This window comes from Candoia aspera, chromosome 3 (genome assembly GCF_035149785.1).
Source record: "Candoia aspera isolate rCanAsp1 chromosome 3, rCanAsp1.hap2, whole genome shotgun sequence".
Taxonomy (NCBI): Eukaryota; Metazoa; Chordata; class Lepidosauria; order Squamata; family Boidae; genus Candoia; species Candoia aspera.
This window is the reverse complement of record NC_086155.1, coordinates 110,022,024-110,038,728: the sequence shown is the minus strand read 5'-3', so window position 1 is coordinate 110,038,728 and position 16,705 is coordinate 110,022,024. Positions and strand designations below refer to the sequence as shown.

Genomic DNA, 16,705 nt, shown 5'->3' with positions numbered 1-16,705 from the left:
TGCTCACCTAGCAGTTCGAAAACATGCAAATGTGAGTAGATCAATAGGTACCGCTTCGGCGGGAAGGTAACGGCGTTCCGAGTCGTCATGCTGGCCACATGACCCGGAAGTGTCTCCAGACAATGCCGGCTCCAAGGCTTAGAAACGGAGATGAGCACCGCCCCCTAGAGTAGGACACGACTGGACTTTACGTCAAGGGAAACCTTTACCTTTACCTTTTACCTTTCTGACTATAAAGCTGATAGTTTTGTCAGAAGTCCTACTTAGAGCCTTTCCCATTAGGGTCCGTGGGGAAGTCTTGCCTGGTTTGAAACCTCGCCCACCCCATGAATGCCAGTAGTCTTGAACATGCCCTGACAAATTTTGTTCTGCCATGTTCTCATAATGATGCTTTCATCTCACCCGCAACCTGTAACTGAGACAGTCAACATTCTGACATTTAAGTTATATTTTCCCTTTAAAGCAGGCAACAAGCAATGGCAGCTTTATCATAGGTACAGTGTGACATGTTTCATCAACCCCCTGCTTAGTGTTGTTAACAGGTGACCCCAGGATCAGCCTGGTACCTACTGGGAATTTAAGTTGATGTGGGCCCTCCCCAGCTCTGGTCATTGTCTACTAGTCTATTCTGCTTTGAGCAATGAAAGAGTTCAGTTCTTGCCAACCAGCCTCTTCCCATTTATCCACCAGGTCTCCAAACTGATCCCCTTCTCAGAGACCTGGATCAATCTGTAGGGCAACTGACCAGCAGTGGTGGTGGGGAGGGTAGATTTCTATAGCAAAGCAGGAGAGAGAGAGCTGGTTCTGTCTCTGCTGCATCATGGTGCAACTCTTCTCATGCTCGTTAGTTGCTGTTTGGGCTGCTTTGGGGCATGGATTTAGCATTCTTCCAGATTAATTCTGAATTCATGTCCCCAAAGAGCCTGAGGATCAGATAATTGGGCTTCCTTTGAACAAACCCACACGAACACTTGCCCCAAACCAGAGCAAGCTTTAACAGAGGCCTAAATCTACTAATCTAGCCATCTGTTAAAACTTGCCTGCTCCTCGAGCTTTAGCCCTGTCCCTTGTTAATGAGAGTGATCTCTTCATGTTCTCCCACCAGCTGATGACATTTGATGGGTGGGGAGGGAAACAAAGCTGGGGGGATCCAAAATCCCTGTCCTAAGTGTGCCCTGTACACTGTAAAGGACAGTACCATTTGCCAGCATCGTGCCAATGTGGGATAGAGATTGCCTCCTTTGCCACGAGTAAATTTTGTGCCAGTATTTTCTGCCAGCAAAAGGACTGGTGTGTAGCACCCTAACTTGGCCATGAGGAACCCTTTAAAACGTTGGCTGTACATTCAGTTCCACTAGCAAGTATTGATCAAGCACATTATGTGTATGTATATTTCTCATGGTCTCGGGGGCAGTGCAATAGAGTTTTTTCCCTTTAAATTTATATGAATATATTTTGGGGTCACTTTGTATTACTTATTTGTATTATTTTTTTGGCTGCAATTTGTGTTACCTATTACATAATATGACATATGAGGAAAAACTCCCGTGACTAACAGTGGTTGCTCCTATGTTATTTACATAGAGTACCTACGAAGTATTCACAGTAATCATAGTAAAACTAAAGATGCCCCTGAGTCAAATTTGACTTCCAATGATTACATGGACACATCCATGGAATTCTTCCTGGGAACAGTACTGAAGTGGCTTGTCACTGCCTTGTTCTAGGATTTTGTTTTAACTGTCCAGTCTTGCCTATGGCTTTGGAATTCCCTGCTGGTCACCCATCCAAATATTAGCCATGCCTGACTCTGGTTATCTCCTCAGCCCAAACAAGGTTAGCTAACTACCAAGACCAACATACAGCAATAGTTTTCTATGAGGTGGTTTATTAAAACAAGAAATTTATGTAGCAACATGTAGCCAAAGATCCTCATGAACTGGGATGATGTGTTCCGTGGATGCTCCTGGATCTCCAGGTCCCTCACATCTACCATGTGCAACCCATAACTACCACATGCACTACGTGCAGACAGAATATCAAATACATATTCAGTCCAGAAGAAAGCATATAAGGGACTAGCCCTGCAGACAACCCAGAGAGAGACTGACTACTCCAGCCTATTTGCTGATGCTTTCTGGAGGCTCCTTTGGCCATCTTCCCACAATCTGTTATAGGCTTCCAACTCTGAGATGACCTAAATTGTTTATGCTTGAATTCTGAGGAAGAAGATAAAGAGGGGCATGGAAGCTTCAGTCTGAAGCCTTGTCCTCATGCAAGGGGAGGAAGAGCACCCATCAGATGAGTTACTTCCATGACACTAGACGTCTTCCTGGACTCTAAAGCATCCCTACAGAAATGCAGGAAGAACTGAGTCATTTGGGGGGAGATTGAAATGAGCCCCAGAGAGCTCTGTGCAGGATACACAGGGTGGGGGGCAGTTCAGATCAAAGTCCTGTTAAACAGTGAGCAAGGAAAGTGAGGTGAAAGCTAGTGCTGCAGCTGGCCTTTCCCCCACTGTATGCCTGAGAATGCCAGTGAATATTGATGGGGATGAGCTGCTTCTCACAGTGGTCCACATTACTACAGTATAGAAGAAAAGTGAATTTGCTTCTGCTAGTCAGAGATCTTGTGATGCCTCATACTATATGCCAGGTGAGCAATGCCCTTGCCAGTACCATGGTATGCTCATTCACAACTCTGGCCAATGTCTTCTGGGTGTCTTGACAACAGAGTAATGTTGCCCAAGGGTTAGGAGGACATGGGTCTCTATGCCATTCCTGATGGCTCCTGCTTGGTCACGACCAGAAAAGAAAGATGCTTTGTCTACCCTGCAGGTGGACTATTTTTTTATTTGTTTCTATCCCTCTCCTTGGGAATGCTTGCCTTGTATATGTAACCAAACTGTGTTATGTGGGACCCTCTTGATCTAAGGAGCATGGATTTTGTGCTCTCTTTTGAAGGTTCTGTTTCCTGTAAGTGACCAATAACTCAGTTCAGGTGTCCCATCTTGGTGCTGGCTTCCATCCCCAGGAGAGGAGGGAATTGCCTGGCCAAGCCACTCTTTACGATGAGCTCCCTGAAGAATGGAACAGTGTGTCCCATGCCCTAAAAGACCTGTGATTGGATCCAGGGGGATAGAGTATCCCTCTGTAGAAAGTGAAATATGCTTGATGTCCAGCCCCAGGTAAAAGGTAACTTTTGATGATGCTAGGGATTCATTAGAATGATTTTCAGTGCTGGTGAGTACGACAATGCTTTATTATTACTCATGGATTTTTTTTTCATTGTGGATGGAAAGTTATTGAATGTTTAAGTTTTGAAGAAATGCACTTAAAAACATAAGAATAGTTTTTTTTTATTCAAGCTAGCTCCAGTCCTTAGGCTGAGCACTGCCGTTCTAGGCAGTATTTTCTCGCACAATTGTCATTGGCAATCCTGTTATTTTTAAGACTGTGTTTCTCTGATGTCCCATCCTCAGAATCTTTCAGGCTGACATTTATTTCACAGTGTAATTCTTAGTCCAGGTAAAATATATGAGTTGGGGGCTTCTTGGTAGCAGGACAGTAAATATGAAGATGCCTAGATAAATCTGCAACGTTCCTTCTTTCCCCATATTCTGGAGATGGATTTTCCACAATTATTTTAGGGTTGAAATGATGATGATTTTGATGATTGATGATAATAATCCTTGGTTTATAGTTGTGATATGTATGTGTATTGCAGTGTATGGGATACTATGTGAAAGTGTAATATTTATTTATTTTTTATTGTTTTGACTTTTATTCTGAATCATCATTAAAGGCAGAATAAAATATGTAAAATAAAAAAAAACCCTTCACTTTGTTAAATGGGATCTACATCAGTAGAGTTGTGCTAATGATTGCAGCCTCAGTGTAACCTTTCTATGCTTGTCTACTGAGAAGTAAGTCCCACTGTTTTCAGAAAGATTTGCTTTACAGGTTACTGCAAGCTTAGTGAACACCCTGGGAAATACTTACAATAAACATGCATAAGGCTCCATTGGTTACACATAGACACAAGGCATTTGTAGCCTAGTTGGCTGTTTCCTCTTCCTCCTCGTCATCTTTTCTTGTGGCAGTTAAGAGCTCATATATCACTGCACATACTCCCATTAGCCAGGCCAACACAGTGCCAGCAGAGAATATACCAAAGCCAACTAACCCAAGAAAGAGGTAGTCTTGGTCACTGAAATGGATGTAGCACTTGTAGTAGAGTTCCTCCTGTGCTTCTTCCAGCATTTTCAAGCCATGCATAAAAACAGGGCTGTAGCAGGTGACATTGGCTGGGTCTGCAGAGGAAACACAGGGATGACAACAGGCCTGGGTTTGTGCTAGAAATCACACCAACAAAGGATGGTACTCAGTGGTTGCAGGAAGGGATATATAGAAGCTCTCAGAATGCACTGTAATTAGTTATCTAGAGTGGGAAGATCCATGAGTTCATTTCCTGGGTGAGGGTTTGAGCCTACAATAATTTATGGCTACCCACATCTGAAGAGTTCCAATAAGGATGAAACTGGTCATGTGCTGCCTTCTGGTGGTCATTATAACTGAAAATACCATACAGGATACACTCTTTGTTAAAATAGAGAGATCTCCTGTAAAACCCCATATATGGGACATGTCATAATGTAACCCTGTATCTCTCTTCTCTGGGGGCTCAAGGTGGACTGTATATACCATTCTGAGAGCTACTAGCAAAGGATGTCTGGGACCTTCATCTTTTACAGACCCAGCAACTATCTTCAACCCTTGTGCTGTCTTTCTGGACTCCTTACCAGTAGATTTGTTGGGTGGAGGCCTCAGGGTTTGACGCTCCACCCTTCCTTTTGAACATCTACATCTGAGTGAGGTTATCTGTCAGTTCAAGGTCTGGTATGATCAGTATGCTGATGATACCCAATTGTACTTCTCAACCCTGGGCTGTGCAGGTGAAGCTGTCAATGTACTGATCCAGTGTCTGGAGGCTGTTTAGATACGTATGGGGAGGAACAGACTCAGGTTCAATCCTGGCAAGACTGTTAGGGCCCCTGGGGTAGGGACGGTTCCACTATTGGTCTTGGATGGGGTTGTACTTTCTCATTCAGGATTGGTGCACAATGTGAGGGTCCTCTTGAACTCACAGCTACTGCTCAAAGAGCAGGTGGCAGCTGTGGTCAGGAGGGCCTTTGCATAGGTTCGTCTTGTGCGCCAGTTGCATCCTTTCCTCAATCAGGAGAGCCTTCAGATGGTCACTCATGCCCTGTTTTCCTTGCATTTTGACTATTGCAATACACTGTACATGGGACTGCCCTTGCAGACCACCCGGAAGCTACAGCTGGTTCAAAATGTAGGGGTTCAGGCAGTAATGGATTCTCCTTGCTATGCCTAAATGTCATTGCTGCTGTGCGAGCTGCATCGGTTACCAGTTGGCTTCTGGATGCAATTGAAGGTGCTGGTCATCACCTATAAAGCCTTTCATAACATTGGGTCTGGTTATTTGAAGGACTGCCTGTCTCCAATTGTTTGTGCTCATCCAGTACATTCAGGCAGAGTGGGTATGCTCTAGGCCCCCTCCATTAAATATTGTCACTTTGTGGGATCAAGGAAATGTGCCTTCTCTGCGACAGCCCGTGCCTTCTGGAACAACATCCCTCCAGAGATACATCTGGCTCCCACTCTCCAAGTATTCCAAAAGTCTGTTAAGACCTGGCTCTGCTCCCAGGCCTGAGGTTAAGGTGTATGTGGAGTCCCTGTTGAATCTTTTTTTGAATGTTAGTGATGTGGTTTTGTCCAGGCAGTCATGTTTCTTAAATTATGTACTTCAACTATTCTAAGCTGCCCAGAGTCTTTTTGGAGTTGGGTGGCTCAAAATCCAATAATTTAATTTCAATTAAATTAAAATTTGCCACAACTACAACCCTGTGAGGTGGCTTGGACTGAGAGAGAGTCACTCAGACCAAAGTCACTCAGACAGCTTTCACACCAAAGGGAAGACTGGATGTTACAATCTCTAGTCGAGCACCTTAAATGAACTTATTTTCAGGATGCAATAAGAAAAAGCAAGTGTGCTAAATCTACTCTGATTCCATTTTAGAGTACTGCAAATGCAGAGCTGCACAAATATACCATCGCTACCACCTCTCTTCCTCCTCCAAAAAAGTGGGACTCTGCTTTCCTTCTCCTCAGAGAGAAGTTCACTTCAATAATAGGAGGAGAGTAAGTGGTATCTGTAAAAGAAATTCAGGAAACACAACCTGGACAGAAGGGAATATTTGAAGAAAAATAGTAGTGGCAGAGACTGACCTGTGACCAGGGAGGGGAGGGTATACCACCATCTCTACACATGTTCCAAACACACTTCTGGTTGTATCCACATTGTCACCAGACATCATCATGACCATAATTGATGGTCAAGAGTGGATGTATACAAATCTATACAGGGTAATATTTAATTAAGGGACGGGGGAGACTACTTTTTTTCCAGTACATGAAATGGCTGTTTAAATCATAAGCTAGAACAAGTTGAACCCAATGTTGCATGGAGGACTTTGGGTAATTAGGGCATTGTGGGGCCACTTCAAACTGCAAACAGGGAAAAGGCTTTGGAAGCATTATTTTAGTTAGCCTGGGTGTTTAAGGTTTCATATATTAATACCAGCATCTTAAATCTAGTTGAGTAATTGCTTTTTCCCCTAGCATAGAGCCTCTCTCTGTTGTTCTTTAAAACAGCTCATCTTTTCTGAAGCTTCTACACAGCCCTGAGAAAAAGTTGTGACTGGTTTAAAAGTCACATTAATGAGATGATTACATAAAGCAGTTGATATTATTTTTCAGGCTTGCGTGAAAGCCTGAAAAAAAAAGGGCTGTTAATCCATAAGAGAAGTGGCATGTTCACACAAAGTCCAGAGCGCTTCTGAATCATTTGGAAGTACACACAGCATTTTATTATTGGCCACAGGTCAATAAACTACTGACCACAATTTGGTTCTAATTAGTTTGAGGTCTCAGAGCTATATAGAACCTTGCCCTTGTATAGCGACTACTGTGAACTCTCTTGGGGAAATAACACTTGGGAAAGGGTTAACCCCATAGCCTTGTACCACAGGCCCAGATTGTAGTTCATAAGCCTAATATCTCTTCTGAAAATAGTATATTGAATGCCACATTTACTTTAGCTCTAACCTTTTTTATAAATTTCAAAATGTTTTGGGCTTTGCTCCTCAGGGTCTCTGTAGGCTATGCTATGGTGGAATCCAGTTAATTTTGGGATGGTTTAGGAATACATAATCCACAGAAGCAGATGAAGTGGGAGTGACTCATATTTCCCATATGCATACTTCTCATTCTCATCCAACACAAACTTGTACAGATATGTTTAGGACAATTCATTCAGTGTCACATGGGCCACTCTGATTGGCAGCAGTTTTCCAAGCCCATAGGCAAAGGATCTGTCCCATAATTTTCCCATCTTTTAATTGTAAATGCAGGGAATTGCACCTTGGATTGTATGTATGTTATCTACTTAGTTATTGTATTCTCTCAGTGGAGTGGCAGAAAATACTTCATCTGCCTTTGGATCTGTCCTAGAAGCATGGAAAGAGGAAATGAAGCTTAGTTTCTCCTGCATCTTTACTTCTGAATACCTAAAGCAGAACTAATTTGTCTCAGAAGACAGGGAGATGGCTATTGGTTGTCGTGCTATGATACACTCACACCTGCCCATACAAATATATACATGACAATCAAGCTATTTCTTTTCAGGGAAAGTACATTATGCAAAGTACAGAAAAGGAGGGAGATGTGGGAAACAAAATTTATTACAGGCATGAGGTAAGAGAAAGAAAAGGAAACATAGCTAAATCTGGTTTCACCAACATCTTCACTGTGCCTCTTCGTACCTTTCTGTCCTTGCAAACTAACCTTACTTGTACCACATCCACACACCAGTGGATACATTACTTTTTGTTCTTAAAAACTCTCTGATCTCTCTTTTTCAGTATCTCATCAACCTCATCCAATAATCAGTCCTTCCTCTCAACCCATTTGTTCTTCCTACAATGTATTTGTTTTGGAATTCAGTCTTCATTCATTCTCTTTATATGATCAAACCATCTCAGTATCATGTTGGCCACTCACTTTTTCATTCATTCATTCATTCATTCATTCATTCATTCATTCATTCATTCCCCATTCATTCTTGACCTTTCTTATTTCACCACACACTCCTAAAATAAACAATCCCACTACATCCAACTTACTTTTATGTTTCTCCTGACATACTCACCTTTCAGTTACAGACAACAAAGTAGACAGGATCATATAATTGTACAAAGCCAGTTTCACTTCTTTCAACAAACGTTAATTCCTTGAACATACCACATACTACCCATTGTCTTTCTGTCAGCAATTGTATATCTTAATATCTCTCCATTTCCCCATATTTAATAAGCATTTTACCAAGGCACACAAATTAATTTACTTGCCATAGCTTTCCACTGGTTATGTATAACCTGCAATCCATTTAATTTTTACTGTTAAACAGAACTACTTTAGTCATTAATACATGAATTTTCAGATATATACTCCTCATGGCTTCATACAATCTAACATTTGCTGTGAATAGGGTTGTCCTATCTGGGTCTGTGACAGCAAAAGGTTAAAGTTCTCAGTATCTCTTTGCTGCCATGTACTTGTTGCCTTGGTCCAGATGTGGCAAGCCATTCAGGTTCTCAACCAACAGTGCAGAATCATCTGCATACAAAACACATACATATTCACTCCTTATCCAATACATCTGTAACATCACCACAAGGATTCCTTAACACATTCATCCTTAAATATATTAATGACTCACGGAATATCATACATCCTTATCTTAGTCCACTAGAGGGTGGGGTGAATAGACCAGTTGTCCAAACTGTTCTTGCACAATAACTAGCAGTCAACTGAAGCCACCCAATTATCAGTGCTATCTTGTGCCATTGGCAAACATGGAACAAGATGTGTCTTATTTCAGTTAAGGGAAGGAAAGAGGAGCTCCTGCTGTTGGATAACCTTACACTGAGCATTAAAGATTAACCACTGCCCTCATGCAAGCCAGAGGAATGCAAAATGATGTGTTTATTTCACACGCACAGTGTTGCTCTTTGACACAGAGTGGACAGCAGTACTATAGTTGAATTGTGTGACATCAGTGAGAAGTGGAACTCTCTTAGCCAATACTTTAGTTGCCTATCTTTTCAATCCTGCTTGCCTTTTCTGAGATGCATGAATAGGAATTGACTATCAAGCAACACTAATGGAAGAAGCCAAATAGTGTAAAACTACCTGTGTAAGCTGAAATGTGTTGTGAATTACATAGTGTCTTGCCAATCTTAGTTACAAAGAAGACAACAAAAATAATTACCAAAATTCTAAATAAAATAAGGATACCATTCAGAATACTGGAGAAGCTGATGTAAGATTCAGAAATGAGCCTACTGTTATTCTTGAAAGCATCAAGGAGATCTACTGCCTTAAGTACTATTTAAAGAAAAAGGACCTAAGAAGAAACTGCTGCATCTTTACCCATTTTTAGTGAATTGCTCTCCAACATCTTCACAATATAATACTTTACTTCTGTCATATTCATACTACCATTTTTTGGGTAATAATTTGCTACTCTTCCTTTCTGCTTTGCCCCCCTAACTATTCTGTATTCCTTTGCTTTAAATGCAAAAATGTAGAAGTTTTTATCTCATTTTAAAGAGATTTTTATTAACCTCCACAGGGGTAAAATGTGTCACAGTTTACATTCACACTTATTTCATGAGCTGAGGAGGAACAGTAGTAGTTCAGTGCAAGTATAATCATGAAATTGCTGGTCATACAATAACCCCCTAGTCTGAGAACTGAATACATCCCAAGTATCTCAGCTTTTCAAACTCACCTGGGATAGTTACCCCACTCTCTTCCATCCAGCTGCACAGTTCCATGAAGGAGCAGTTGCAGAACCAGGGATTCCCACCTAAGCCCAGGCTTCTCAGATTGGGCAGGTCCCTGACAGTACTTGTGTCAATGAACATCAAGCTGCACCGGCTCACATCTAGAAGCCTCAACCAGGTATTGTTGGCAAAAGAGTCCTTCTCAATCTCCACGAGGCTGGGATTGTCTGAGAGTTTTAGCACAACCAGGCTGCTGAGCTGTGAAAAGGTGCCAAATGTTACCTGTGTGAGGTTGTTAAAGCTGAGGTCTAAGTAGACAAGCTTGATGATGTTGACAAAAGTGAAATCCAGGTCCTCTCCTAAAGCATTGCTGCTGCAATCTAGGTAGATCAAGTCACTGAGAAAATTCAACTCCACTGAGGGCAAGTAGCTGAGTTTGTTTTGAGCCAGGATCAGCTGCCTGGTGTCCAGTGGAATTGTAGTCGGGAACTCTTCCAGCAGCTTCCCTGTGCAATTGACAGCCAGATATTGGCATGTGCATTCCTTGGGACAGCTTATGCTTCCTACTGTCCAGCTTATTCTAGTCAGGAGCACCACCATCCATACACTCTTGGAGCTGAGAGAAATGGACGTGACAAGATATCGTAAGGAACACACTTCCCTCTTTGGACCCTGATAGCTTCCATGAAGATCTGGGGCAGAAGCCATGTATTTTCAAGACTTATCTTGAGGGGAGCTGTGGCTGGCTGTTCTTCCTGATGCTCTCTGCCCATCAAGAGCCCTGGCAAATGATTAAATGAGGAGAGAGCTTCCTTTCTTGAAAGTGCAAAACAGCTACTTGCTGTCAGAAGATCTCCATGTCATGTTGGCTGCCAGTTGACACCTTTATGTCAGCTCCAGGTAAGTTCATAGGTTCTTGGCACAGCTGGCTTACAGTGAAAGGTATATGTGTACAAGTGACTTAATTACATGCCAACTTTCTGTTTCAAGAGAAATTGGGTAAATTCTAAGGACAAATCAAAGCATGAGGGCAGGCATCCCTTATGTGAAGGAGCATAATTCACACATGCTCATTTCCCACATATTAAAAAAAGAATGAATTCTATCCACAACCCCACTCCATGCAAAATGGAAATAAAATAAATTGCTGGCCCCTATACTCTCCAGTTCTGTATCCTTCATATTGTGTACATTTGTATAGCTGTATTAGGAAAAACCCAGCAATTTCAGGCCAGGATATGGGACAGAGACTGCATTGGTTGCACTTATGGATGATCTCTGGTGAGAGTGGGATGGAAGGCGTGCATCCATCCTGGCTCTTCTTGACCTCTCAGTGGCTTTTGATACCATCGACCATGGTATCCTTTTGGGCCGGCTCAGGGTTGGGGGTGGGTAGCGTAATCTTACACTGGTTCACCTCCTTCCTCCAGGGCCGGTCCCAATCGGTGGTGATAGGAGAGATCCGACCCTGCACCCCGCAGTGTTCGGTTCTCTCTTCCCTCCTATTCAACATCTACATGAAACCGCTGGGTGAGATCATCCATCACCACGGGATGAGGTATCATCAATATGCTGATGATACTCAGCTATATATCTCCATCCCGGGTGAAGTAAGTGATGTGGTAGCTGCCCTCTCTCAGTGCTTGGGGGCTGTGTGGGCCTGGATGGGGAACAACAGGCTTCAACTGAACCCTGGTAAGACGGAGTGGCTGTGGATTGATGGCTCCTCGGTATCTGGGAAGTTGTCATCTTTAGTTCTGGATGGGGTTGCACTGCCCCATTCAGATCCGGTGTGTAACTTGGGGGTCCTCCTGGACTCACAACTCCTGCTCGAAGAGCAGGTGGCAGTCGTGGCCAGGAGGGCCTTTGAGCAACTTTGTGTTGTGCACCAGTTACACCCTTTCCTGGATCGAGAGGCCCTCTGAACAGTCACTCATGCCCTGGTCATCTCCCACATGGACTATTGCAATGCACTCTACATGGGGCTACCCTTGAAGAGTATCCGGAAGCTTCAACTGGTCCAGAATGTGGCTGCATGAGCAGTTATTGGTGCCCCAAGATCGGCACGTGACACCACTGCTGTGCGAGCTGCACCGGGTACCAGTTTGCTTCCGGGTCCAATTCAAGGTGTTGGTTATCACCTTTAAAGCCCTACATGGCATGGGGCCAGGTTACCTGAGGGGCCGCCTCATCCCCATAACATCGACCCGCCCCACCCGGTCATGCAGAGAGGGCATGCTGCTGACCCCGCTGGTAAAGGAATTCCATCTGGCGCAGTCCAGGAGGCGGGCCTTCTCTGCAGTGGCACCCGCCCTCTGGAATATTTTGCCCCTGGAGGTGAGACAGGCCCATTCACTCCTGGACTTCCGGAAGAACCTAAAATCCTGGTTCCGCCGCCTTGCTTGAGGGGGCAGGGCCACCAGTTCATCTTGGGGGTGGCTAGTATCACAGATCTCTCCCCAACAAACAAGATCTGTGCTGCTTGGATTTTATATTTATTTTATTTTTATAGATCTATTTATATTGTAATTTATATGTTTTAATTGTGATTTTATTGTAAACAGCCCAGAGTTCCCTTTTTGGGAGAGATGGGCAGTGATAGAAATTTGAAAAATAAATAAAAATAAATACATTTCTATGATGAGCTGAAAAACCTTTCCGCTTGACAGACCTGCTAGGATCAGGAGCTAGGTGGTGGCAGAAGGAAAGAATTCCGGCAATTGTGGAAATAGATCACCCACAAGCTCCATGGAGTCTCTGTATTTCAAAGAAAAATTAATTTTACATTAGTTTTAAATACGCTGCAGGGGAGCACATAATTTATGGGATTAGCTCTCAAACAGGACCCGTGTTGTGGGATCACAGAGATCCAGATCTAGTTTAGAACTGGTGCAGAATCTTCATATGGGAGTGCCTGAATATTCACTGAAGCCATAGAGTTTGTTTAAAGTGTTGCAAAGATGTTTTGTTTTGCTTTGTTTTGAAATGAAAGCTTATAACTTGAAAATTGTGAGAGTGATGTAGATCCCCCCTCCTCCAATTATGTACCTTGAAAAATATTTAGAAGTTACCCAGTATGGGAGGGAAAATCATGAATGAAAAATTTGAATGATTCTCTGAACACTGAGAGATTCTTTCAAGACAAAGTTGAAAGATTTCAGTTTTCAAGTGAACTTAAAGTAGAAAACGTATCTTTTTTTGTTTGTGTATAGATTAGACACTATGGAAGCCTTGATTTGAGATTTAAAAAATGGTGTATTCCTGGATAACTAGTAATACACCATAGCAAAAAGGGTTCATCAAGCAGACAAGCTTTCAGAACCTCAGCAGAAATGTTTTCAATTTTATTCTGGCATACAGACGCACATATACAGTATCTTCTCTACCTAGAACTGATCTTGCACATATATGAGTTTTACAAAAAACAAACAAACAAACCACAGCAATAAAACTCTGCTTGAGTTTTCTTTTTCTTTCCCCATCTATAATTTACTTCAATAAAAAGAACAAAGGCCCTCACTCACAAAACTTTATTTCTTGCTCTAGACACTGCACTCTTTTGTTTGTTTGTTTTACAAAACATTGCCCATTCGTTCTAGTGAACTTTACCTGCATTAAAATGGGCCTTTCGTCCATTTTATGCTGATTAGTTTTATGTTGTTCTGGAAATTTTGTGCATGTGCATAAAAAATGTAAGAGCACAATTCTGGGAGATGTTCTTATGTTCCTTTTATAAATGATCTAGCAGCTTAAAAAAAAGGTTGCAGTCCCCATGATATATGACTGGGATTTTTTACACCTCTCTAATCAGTACCACATTTGGATCTTTGGTGGCAACTGCTACCTACTTCACACAAAACAAATTTGACAGTACTGGAATGGAAAGTTTAAATTTTATTTTAAAAAAACTCTTAAGTGAAGGTTATATTGGTATGTTAAAATCCTTGTCAGCTTATAATACACAATCACTGCTATGTGGTATTTAACAGAAAGTGGTGATACCTGCATCTTATTCCTGAGAAGGCAAAACTGACAAGGTTACCTAAAAATCAAAGTCCTTTATTAAGACTCTGCCAAAACCATATTGACCACAGGGTTATTAAAATAATTGCTTGTTTCAGCTATTATTGGCAAGCCTCTGAAACAAATATGTGAGACTAACTGCCCGAACCACTGTGTTGGCCAGGGGTTTTGTCTGGGCTATGATAACAGATCTCCTATTGGGGGGATTTCCTTCCTTGCTTCTTTACCACCACCCCCTCCCCCAAGAAAGAAAGTGAAATTGCTTTCTCTTTGGTGGGCATGACTTTTGAGGAATGGTGAAAAAAAACCCCAACAACTGTTTTACAGTACTTCCTGTCACTTGGGCTAAAAGGGAAAGTTAGACAAGTACGTCTATCATTTCAACCAAGAGTAAAAAAAAAAAGACAGAAAAACAGTGTTCCGCTACTGAACTTATACAAAGCAAACAAAATACTAAGGCCCAGTGTTGGCTGGCAGGCAGGTAGCAAAGATAGTGAATGAATTATAGCTGTTTCATGTTGCACCAAATATGGTAGCAGTCTCAGAGGAAGCATGCTTGGAATACGGAGTAAGTTCTCATTCTAATTGTACTCCAAACTATCTGTAAGGAGTATTGGACAGGAATCTGCCTTTGTGCCAGATAGCTAAGATATCTACTCCAAAGTTAGACTTGGATACTGTAGGCCTATACTATAAGAATGAGGCTGCTGGTTCTCCTTAATGTCTTGATATTTATCTCCTTAATTTCTTGATATTTATCTTAGTAGAGAAAGATAAGTGAGCAGGAGCTATGTATCCCAGGTATTCTGGCACGGCCTTTGGGCCAGGCTCCAAAACACTGGTGCTGTCCCTGCAGATTCATCAGTGGCACAATGAATATTGGCATTCATCCTCCGCCAACACGGAAGCCTCTTTGGGACCCTCTCAGCTGACACTGAAGCCTCTCTGGCCAACTCGGGTGCCAAGCAGTGGGGGAGATACCCCCCAGCCGGCAGGCCCTGCGCTCCTTCAGAGTCAGGGCCTCGTGAGCAAGTGGTAAACCTCTGACTCTTCAAGCAAGCCCGGTACCTCCTTATGAGCAAGAAAAGCTTCAGTTGTGTGTACTCAGTAGAGAAAGGATTTTAACTGCATAGGGACGGCCTGTTGCTGCTAGAAGCAACTTCAGCATTCTGCTTCATGCTCCACATTTCTTGTTCCTGATTCCTGTGTTCTCAACTTCAGTGTGTTCCTGACCAGGTCTCTGGCTTTTCCCTAGGGCTTTCAAGACATTGTGTATTTTTGGATTACGGATTATGTGATGTGGCTTTACATCTCTTCCTCACCCACTAGTCAGCCTGTTGCGCACATGCACATTCCTGCTTCCTCCTCCAAACTCCACTCCTGTTTTTATGCCTCATCTGTGTTGGAGGTCCTGGCAAATCCAGCATGCCTCATTAGTATGTGCAGTATAGGTAAAGAACAGAAGAAACAAGGAACTTCATTTTCCATCAAAGATGGATGTAACTGGACCAAAGAATAAAGTCAGTAAGACTCCTTTTACTTTTACTTTGAACCTACTCTGTCTAAGCATGTGATTCTTAATGCTTGGGAGGGCTAAGCGTGTAAGATCACTAACCTGTATTTCTCTGACACGCTCATTGAAGCTATTTAAGATAGTACTCTTTTTCTGTGCACATTTTCCTCTGCTGTGTTAAGCTCTGATCCATTAGGTGGTCCTAGCTGGCCACTAAATGGCTTCAATCTGCTCTCACCTGCCTACTTTGCTTGCACCCCAGCATGTGCTTGATCCCTAGCACCTCCACAAGCCTTGTACACAATCGGACACACTGCATCTATAACTTGGCAGCCTGCTGCACAGGCATTTTCACCCCCCACCCCACTCCACCCCCTGCTGAGCCCAGGACACAGAATATTCTTTTGCTTCCCACATGAATGAGGAACCAAAATAGCCACTCCAGGATGACCAAAAGCAATGTAGATGGTCCAGAGCTGCTGCTCCAGAGCCACCCAAATTCTCCACAGGCTCTAGAAGGGAGCTGTGCTTTCAGTTGCAAAGAGACTGGGCCCTCTGACTCTGAGAGGCCTGTAGCATAGGAGCCCCTCTTACCTTGCTGTATGCTACTGTAGGTCAGTGCAGTTTGTTTCCATTACAGTAACTGCTTTTTGTCAATTGAAATTGACTCAAGGAATCTGTGATGAAACACAAAATGCTGGAAAAAGGGGTGGGTGGGGTCAACTGTTTTCAACTTACTACTCTTAGTGCCAGCACTGAAAGAATTTGATCCATCTGTTCCTTTCCATTCCGGAATTGTATTTTCATGGGCGAGGCCTGAGTGATTGCTTTCACTTATTCCCACCAAAGTCTCTGTTCAGAGGCAAACTTTTTATAACAAATCACAGAAAGAAGTGGAGGTTTTCTTGACTTGCCCTCTGTTCTGTTGACTTGTACATTTTCTCAGGACTATTTTCATGTTTGGAAGACATGTGCACACCCCAACACGCTGGAGTTGCTTTTTGATTCTCCAGCGCCATACTCTCCACTTGGCCATACCATACTCTCTTGATACCCCACTATCCCATTCCCTACCTCAGGGTGGCATTTTTGCATACTCTGTTAATAATGAAAGGAAATGAAACCTCTTCCTTGAACGGATTAAAACTTCAGCTAAATAATTTTGCAGTGAAACAAAGGGACTAAAATGCTGGTGCATCTACATTAGGGGTTGACACTTGGAAGAGCTCCAAAGCAGCAAG

The 16,705-nt window shown here is 42.7% G+C and overlaps 1 protein-coding gene across 1 annotated transcript; it reads right to left on the bottom strand.

The window, feature by feature from the left end:
- Nucleotides 1-3,815: 3,815 nt before the first annotated feature.
- LOC134494649 (leucine-rich repeat-containing protein 52-like) lies at nt 3,816-10,528 on the bottom strand. The gene is made up of 2 exons (XM_063299898.1): nt 9,934-10,528; nt 3,816-4,312 (listed from the first exon to the last, which is right to left on the bottom strand). The coding sequence occupies exons 1-2, from the start codon at nt 10,526-10,528 to the stop codon at nt 4,056-4,058; spliced, it is 852 nt and encodes a 283-aa protein (XP_063155968.1). The 3' UTR covers nt 3,816-4,055.
- Nucleotides 10,529-16,705: the final 6,177 nt, after the last annotated feature.

Bases quoted from the DNA above. Each gene is read 5' to 3' on its own strand.
- LOC134494649 (XM_063299898.1), bottom strand. From the start codon at position 10,528: ATGGTGGTGCTCCTGACTAGAATAAGCTGGACAGTAGGAAGCATAAGC. The intron at 4,313-9,933 runs GTGAGTTTGAAA...TTTCCTCTGCAG, and splicing joins GAGTGGGGTAACTATCCCAG to ACCCAGCCAATGTCACCTGC.